General features: G+C 30.6%; 1 protein-coding gene across 5 annotated transcripts in view; it reads left to right on the top strand.

The window, feature by feature from the left end:
- Positions 1-984: 984 nt before the first annotated feature.
- The window catches only part of LOC106682516 (protein CFAP276), a 31,222-nt gene continuing 24,234 nt past the window's right edge, over positions 985-7,972 (top strand). For 2 of the 5 annotated variants that reach the window (XM_067047993.1, XM_014423415.2), the window contains exons 1-3: positions 985-1,119; positions 2,856-3,152; positions 7,388-7,590. In XM_067047993.1, the coding sequence (XP_066904094.1) occupies positions 7,582-7,590 (9 nt within the window). In that variant the 5' untranslated portion in view covers positions 985-1,119; positions 2,856-3,152; positions 7,388-7,581. The remainder of the gene's footprint in view (positions 1,120-2,855; positions 3,153-7,387; positions 7,591-7,972) is intronic. The other 3 variants (XM_014423414.2, XM_067047994.1, XM_014423417.2) reach the window with 3 other exon arrangements.

Raw genomic sequence — 7,972 nt, 5'->3', positions numbered from 1 at the left:
ATTAATAGCTTTTATTTATTGTATTTTAAATTAGTAACTAGGTATTTATTAGTTATAGGTGTAAACTGCAATCTATATGCCCAGTACATCAACAATACTCATCCAGATCCATGAAAGCTGTTTACAGCCACTTCCTACCTTTCAAGTCCTGCTTTGCAAATACTTAAAAATAAGCTGAAATAAATTGTTTAATCTAATTTTGTAGATTTTTAAATTTATTTATTAATTAGTATATGTTGTTTTTTTAATTTAATTTCTATTTTTATTATATTCATTTTTTAAAAATTAAATTCTCATAGGCGTCAATCCGTTAATTATAAACTTCCTAACCACCCAAACCAACTAGTTTCTAACCTTACTTCCCCTTCCATTGCTACCAATCCTCCGAGGAGCCTGAAAACAAGAGGGCCTCGATTTTATATTTTTATGTAAATACAGTCCTAAATATTGTAAAATAAATTTTAAAAAAAATTATCATAGGTTTCTTTTTCACTGAGATCCACATTTTGTTAGTTTCGTTTTTTTTTTTGTTTTTTTTTGTTTTGTTTTTTATTTATTTTTTTTTTTATTTTTTTTTTTTTTGTTTTTTTTTTAAAGGAATACATTTATTCGGCGAGCCAATGGAAGAAGAAGAAGCTGCTGACCTGGACTGAGACCAGGAGGGGTGGACCAGTCTGGTGAACTGGAGGAGCCACCTGTGCACATGAAGTGCAAGATGTTGCTCCTTCAGTAAGGCACTCATCCGACTATAGTTGCAAATATCAATAAATAAATTTAATAAAAAAAAAATACTAAGATGTAAGTAATTTTTTTCTTACCTCCTAAGCTACAAGTGGCTAGGAATAGAGGTAAAAAAAAATATGGAAAGCTTTCTCAAAATTGAGGTTCCAGTAACAGGTGGAATTAACAAATAAGATATTCTCTCAGCTGGCCAGTGTCCATCGTAATTTCAACATATGTTTCTTTTATTCAAAATATTATCATCTGATTTATCAGTAAGTTTATTTCTTTGTAGGGGTTTGTGATTTTGCTCAAAACTTTTATTTTAGAAAAAAAGGAAAAGGATTAAATATTTTATTTTATTGAAGAGTGATTCTTTTCTGAAAAAGAATATCCACTGTAAGTAAATCATCCTGTTAACAAAGATAGTAATAAAAAAAACTTTCCATTTTGTATTTTATGGAAACTTAAATTTTTAAAAACTCCAAAACCTAAATGTTAATGATAGTTTGCTTTTATCGAAACTAGAAAGATATTTCGGATTTCAAGCGAAATCGTTGTGCAGTTTTCAATTGTAACTAAATAATTCTAAAACTTTGAAACTGGCAGAAGCACTTCCAGAATTACTTAAATAGGTATATTTTGTTTTAAGTGATTAAAACTTGAATTTTTTTTTTTTTTATTTCTCGCAATCTCCATTATTTAGTATGTTTGGCTATCTACTATTTTTAAGAATTAAAATTGTCTCATGGACAGAAATAAAAGATAATCAAATTTTTATCAATTTCAATCCACTTGACTGCTCTCATAGAACGATTATCTCTGGAAATAGTTTGCAAATTAAGAGGTAAAATCTGTTTTTAATTTAAGGGATGGTAGTCAATGTTGTACCAATTGATGAATTTAAAAAAGTAATGATCACCGAGGACTCATTTTAGTCTCAAATAAAAACAAACATTACTTATTGAAAAAAGCTGTGAGACATATATTTTCGGAGTTATTTAGTAAAATTGACTTAATCTTATAAAATATTTTTTCTTTTATTTGTTAAATTAATGGCAACGCTGTTTAATTCTAGCTGAAAAAATTGTTATTGTAATAGTTTAACTATTATAATTATTATAAGATTACAGTAACTCAACAATCACGGCAGTATCGGTCTGATTAAGCGAGCTCCTGTAAGCTTCTACTCTCCTATTACAATATAAAAAGTCCTGTACTATTCTAATTATATATATATTTATAAAACTTTTTTTTTTCTGGCCTTGGCTGTAAGAGGGAGCGCTTATAGCTCCCCTTGTTAAAGAGCTATAATTCAAAATTGTCTCTTGAGCTAAAAAGTGGATGAGATAGCGCCTAAAATGGAAAGATAACCAGTTTATGAACATTTGAATTTAAAAATCGGAGCTGTCTACTTTAATTAAGGGAAATGTTTAATGTTCCATCTACCTTGTAATGAGATATAATTCAAAGTGGTATCTTAATGCTAAACCGAGTTAAAGAGGTGAAAAGTGTAAAAAACAACATTGCTAGGAAAAATAATTATGGGAATACGTTTGAACATTTATTGTTGTTATATTAAACACGTAGTAGTAGTTATTTTTGTTAGTCAAGCTATCGTACAGTCCTAAACTTGGTTAATCTACCCGTCTAAACCTGAAATTTGGTTCAATTTCTTTTTTATTTTTAAGGTAAACTTAATCTGAAGCATTTATAAATTTTCTTAAAGATAAATTACTTTTGGGAATGATAAACTTACCATTATAAAGTACTAGTAGAGGTGGAACAACAATTGACACTGCATACCGAAACCATTCAATCAAATGTTTACCTTGCTCATTTTAAATATCACTAGCCAATCATATCAAAAGTTACTAATAATACGAAAGATAGTGTAAACTATAAGTTCTTTATAATTATTAAATAAAATATTATTTAATAATTATAATTAAATAAGAAAAGATAAATACTAGAATAAAAATTCTGTTGTATTTTTGTAAAATAAATACCATTATCAATAAACGTTTAATACGGTATTTTACTTTAAGAAGTTTTACTTCTGTCGGCTAATCTCTAGACTGCCTCAATTTATTTCAATACTTTTGCTGGAATTAAACAATATTTATTTTTAATAGCATTTTGGAATACTGGAAAGTCAGAAAAAATAATGTAAAATAAACTAAGCAGAACTAATCCAATGCATATATAAATTCTTGTGAAGAGTGTGAGTGAGGAGGACGTTTCTAGTACCAATATTTCCAAACAAGATCTGTAGGATTTTCTTAGCTTGTAAGAAATAGCCTACTGGATCGTGAGCTGCGAGTCGAATTGCAGAATTTTATTCTGAGTGGCCACATTGACTTAATGATTGTAACTCTAAACCAATAGTATAATGTTAAAAGCATTAGAAACGAAACCAGGAGTTATGCCAGGTATGCATTCGATATATATTGTTGTTTTTTTTAAAATAATATACATCAGTTATTATTTTAATTTCATTATTGTTAGTATTATTTTTTTGGTTTTACTTTATCACGTCATTTAATCGCTCTTATTTCATTTATTCATTATTATTATTTACTTACTTTAATCTATTCACAGTTATATATCATACAAGTTATTGTGGTTGTCTCATATATGAGATTATACTCCACATACTCCATTGTAAAAATATTATCAATTGTTAAAATCTCGATAAAACCTAACCAAGCCACTTAGAGTTAAACAATTTTAATGTTTTTTGTAGTTAAAGAAATATATGAAAGTTGAAAGTATCGGACTGAATCGTAATAAAAACAAAATTGTTACTAACGGTGGTTTACCAATATAAATTAAGAATAAAATTTGAAAGTCAAAAAACCACTGACATTGAATCCTCATAAAAGACTAAAAAGACTAGAAACTGCTCGTCAATTCCGACAAACGGTCTAAGTTGCCAATCCATTACAAAAGACTGATCTACATTACTTTTATAAGGCCTATCCAACCCTTACAGTCTAAAATCCTTAATGCTCCTTAGTTCGTCACAAATCAAGTCATCCATCAGGACCTCAATGTCCCATATGTTGCCGATTTGGCCAGAACCTGTACCATTCCTTCCATGATAAACTTCCCAACCACCCAAATCCACATGTTTCTAACCCTGGCTTCTCCTTCATTACCTAATAATCCTCTTAGGCGTCTGAAAAGAAGATGGCCTCGAGATATTCTCCTCTAGGAATGTTATTGGAGTTAAATCAATAGGTAGATTCTCCAGATGTTTATATCATGTCACTATGTCACCTACAGCAAATTTACTTGTTGTATATATTTTATATAGTTGTAAATAACAATAAATAAATTATTAAAAAAAAAGTCAAAAGTTTAAAATATTTTTTATTTTTAAATGAATTACATATTATTTGTATCCTAGAGAACAGTAAGCTAGGGTAAAATATTTGTTTCTTTACCTTCAACTTTTTCTATTATCTTATTAGATGACCATTTTCAAGTTTGGACTGTCATATTTGTATAGAAAATTTCAAAAGCATAACTTTCAATTTGACGATTAGCCTTTGAACTTTCAATATTAAAGAAAACTAAAGCCGTACCCCGAACTGGGACAAGTATGATATCTAACGGACAAATGGGACACGATGAAAGATAGCCGGCTAAAACGTGTGTCGAACTTCTCGAAAAGACAAACTGCAAGGTAAACCACAATTTCACAGCTGACCAGCTCACGCCTACATTCTGTATAAATAGTCAAGTGTGGGCCAAAGGACAAACTTGACTTATTGCTTCAGCTTCCATGAATATAGACTGTTAGTTATGCCTATAAACATTTATCATTATCTTATCGAACCAGATTACATTAGAATCCTTCTTAATGGCTCTATTAGGCACCGATTCATTCTCTATTTTCCTACTTTTTATTGAGGAAATTAAGTAGAAACTATCTTGGAAAACTTTATGGATAATTTATTAGGATATATGGGAAAATTAACTACCTCTTAGGCAGTCCCCGAACAAGCGCATACATATGTATGTGCGCTATCATCCGGCATGCTGTTATTAACACAGTAGTTTATGTTGTTATTTTAATTCAAGAATCGGTAAGCCCTTGACGAACATTATTGTTTAATTTGCATATTTTTTATTTATTACTCATAAATAGATTTGTACAATGAAAAAAATGAAAGCAACAACGTATGTTCGATTCCTTTTTTGTTAATAACCACATTTAATAATAAAATACAACATCTAGGAACGGTATGGCATATTACATAAATATTTTCTTCTAAAATATTATTCAAATGATTTTAGTTACGTTAAGTTGTTACTCTGTTTGCAAAAAGGTTTTTTTTTTTTTAAATCCTGGAACAGTTTTTTTTGGAGAGAGTAGGCTTCCAAGAAAAGTGAAGCCGTAAAGGAGGGCCTTATTATAATCTCCTTGGGCGTGGCTGTTAAGTAGGTGCATATCACTGTCTTCTTTTTCAATTTAGATTATAATTGCGCTCATTTATATAATCAACATAAACCTGAGTTTCGAGGGCGAGGTCAAATATCCTACTGGATATGCCACTCAATGAGCCCAAATAAAATAATATACATCATCCTCTCTTTCAATTAATCACTTTGTTGTAGTGAACATTGACCTCCACTTCCTCATCATTAATTTTGAACTGTATTAGAATGAACTTTCCTCTTTCTTTTTAAGTGAAGCAGTGAATGATAAACAATTACATGTCCTTTCCGATGAATTAGTGCCGGGAATTTGCTTCTATTCAGCATTCTGCTATTAATTTCATTTACAAGATCTTGATGAAGAGCATCAGATATAATGGAAAAGGGTAATGACATTTATGAAAAACATTTGAATTAATAAAAATGTATAAGCGGCCATGATAGAAATAGTTGAAGTTATTTTCTCCTACTATGGGTGTTTACGGATGTGACTAAAGCATACAAAAATTTGATAATTAGGACGTTCGTAAGCGGAAAATAATGACCCACCATAGAACTTAAGAATAGTAGGAAGCAATTACTATAAATTCCTCGAAGAAGTTTTGAAAAAAGGAGTAGATATCCTATCTTGATCATCTGAAAGTTATTCAGTGAAGACATCTTCCCCGTCACAGAGCGCCGGAATGTGATTGGTGACGACTGGCGCCTTCGACAGGCCCTGACTGACGGAGGACCTTTATGGGTAGTTCACTGTCAGCTCCTCAGGAATGCCAAGACTCAGTAGAATATATGAACCTCCTGACATTCTCTTCAACAGGATTGGGTCGAGAGTTCAATCAGTGCTCAAGTAGCATCTGAATGCATGATACTTGTGATTAAGGACTTGGAGTTACACTAGTGCTGAAACCGGTTTTGCAGAAAAGTAATCAAGTAATTAACAAGCTCAGACAATCATTAATGGAACAATAAAATTTGTATCTGTTTACAAAAAAATGAGAAGGAAATAAGGCCGTAGTGTCACTGCTTACATTTTTTTAATGTCTTCAGTAATTCGAATTATGCTAAATAAACTAGGGCTTACAACGGTTATGTAATTTAACTGATTAACATGCTAAGTATAAATTCAACATTTTTTTTATTTATGAACAAATGAATAAAAATCTGGTGTAATTGTTTAGGTAATTTGCATGAATTACTCACTGATACACTGATTTTAAGTTTTTAATCAAGACAACATACTAAGAACAAAGTACGGTTTAGTCAAACTTAATAACACGGATGTTATAGCAAGGTTACACAGCGTAAACATGAATAATAATCGATTTTACAATAAATGATATATATACTTCAACAGTACTGGCATAACTTAACTTTCTTTTAATACCCTGAAAGAAAAAAATTTAAACAAATTGGTATTTATGGCTTGAGCTTATAAAAACTAATATCAACTGTTTCCTGCCTAAGTTTTCTCAGGATCTGTATCAAGACCAGCCGACCTAGTAGAAAACAATACTACGCATGCGCCCATTAGATTGTGTTTTAATATAAAATGTTTGATTAGTCTATTAAGTTTGCTATGGTCATTAAGGCGGAAACATCCGAGAGCGCCCGAATAGAAAAATCGTTTGGCCTATGCGCCAGCGAGTTTGATCGTAGTGAAACTCATATTAGAAGAACATGTTTTTCGTCACTCTCCGTTACCATAAACGATTATATATGTTAATTACTTACATTTCTAAAATATTTGGCTTCGTAATGGTATATTATACGTCTAAGTTACTACTCATATTTCCGGATATTTGTTTTCAATATAGGAAAAATGTTTTTTCCTTAAATAAAGTTTTTTTTTTTCAAATTTCATAATTGACAACTTTTCACAACTACTAATAATGGTAATATGGTTAATAATTTAAAAATATATATATTGAAGGCACTCCATTTTGAAAATTTCTAAATACAAGAAAAAAAAATTATTATAAAATTCCATCAATTAAGTAACAGTTTAATTATCTATAAAAAAAATTGAACAGATCGGGTCATTTTATCCTGAATCTGAACCGTGAAAAAGACCATATCTCCTGATGAAACAATTGTCCACGGTTTATTCATACTCTGGGATCAATTAGAGTTAAGTAAATCAAGTAAGCTTTGATGCTTTATCATATTTGAAAAGTCGGATATATTGGCCGAAATCCTAACTGATTTACAAGGCGTCTTACAGAAGGCACTGGATCGATCACTAACGATAGCTCAAGGAAGATCCAATTTATCACAGGGAACTCTCTTGAAGAATGAAAGCCTGCCATGGCATCCCTGCGACGTCACCACCCCACGAGCTATAGATTGCCTGACACAGTCTCCTGTCGGCATCGCATCGCAACTGTCCTATTGCCCTAGTTTCTTGTATAGGCTTCAATGAATAAGGTAAAGTTAAATTTCATAAAAACCATTGTTATTATCATTATTATTTAATGTCTTTCTTTCAATGTTTATCTAAACACTAACAATTATTTTACAATTTTCCATATTATATGTCCTCTGATGGAGGTTCTAAATATATATAACACATAATGAAATTTATCGTACACAAAAGATTATATTTAATTTTTGAGATTCGTAGGTGTGCGCATGCGCTAGTTAGCAAATGAACATATGCTACTTCGTGTCCCACAATAGACTATTTTTTCAGTGAACTAAAATAAAAAACAGTAGTGAAAAACAGTGTCAGTGTAATAATAAGTGATACTGCTCACATGAGAGCTAAAATATAGGTGAGTTGTCGCTTATTTCTAAACTTGTAGTGAAC

Source organism: Halyomorpha halys, unplaced genomic scaffold (genome assembly GCF_000696795.3).
Source record: "Halyomorpha halys isolate HHAL.00 unplaced genomic scaffold, Hhal_1.1 Scaffold421.1, whole genome shotgun sequence".
NCBI classification, from domain to species: Eukaryota; Metazoa; Arthropoda; class Insecta; order Hemiptera; family Pentatomidae; genus Halyomorpha; species Halyomorpha halys.
The sequence above is the reverse complement of the archived record's forward strand: the minus strand, read 5'-3'. Positions and strand labels throughout refer to the sequence as shown.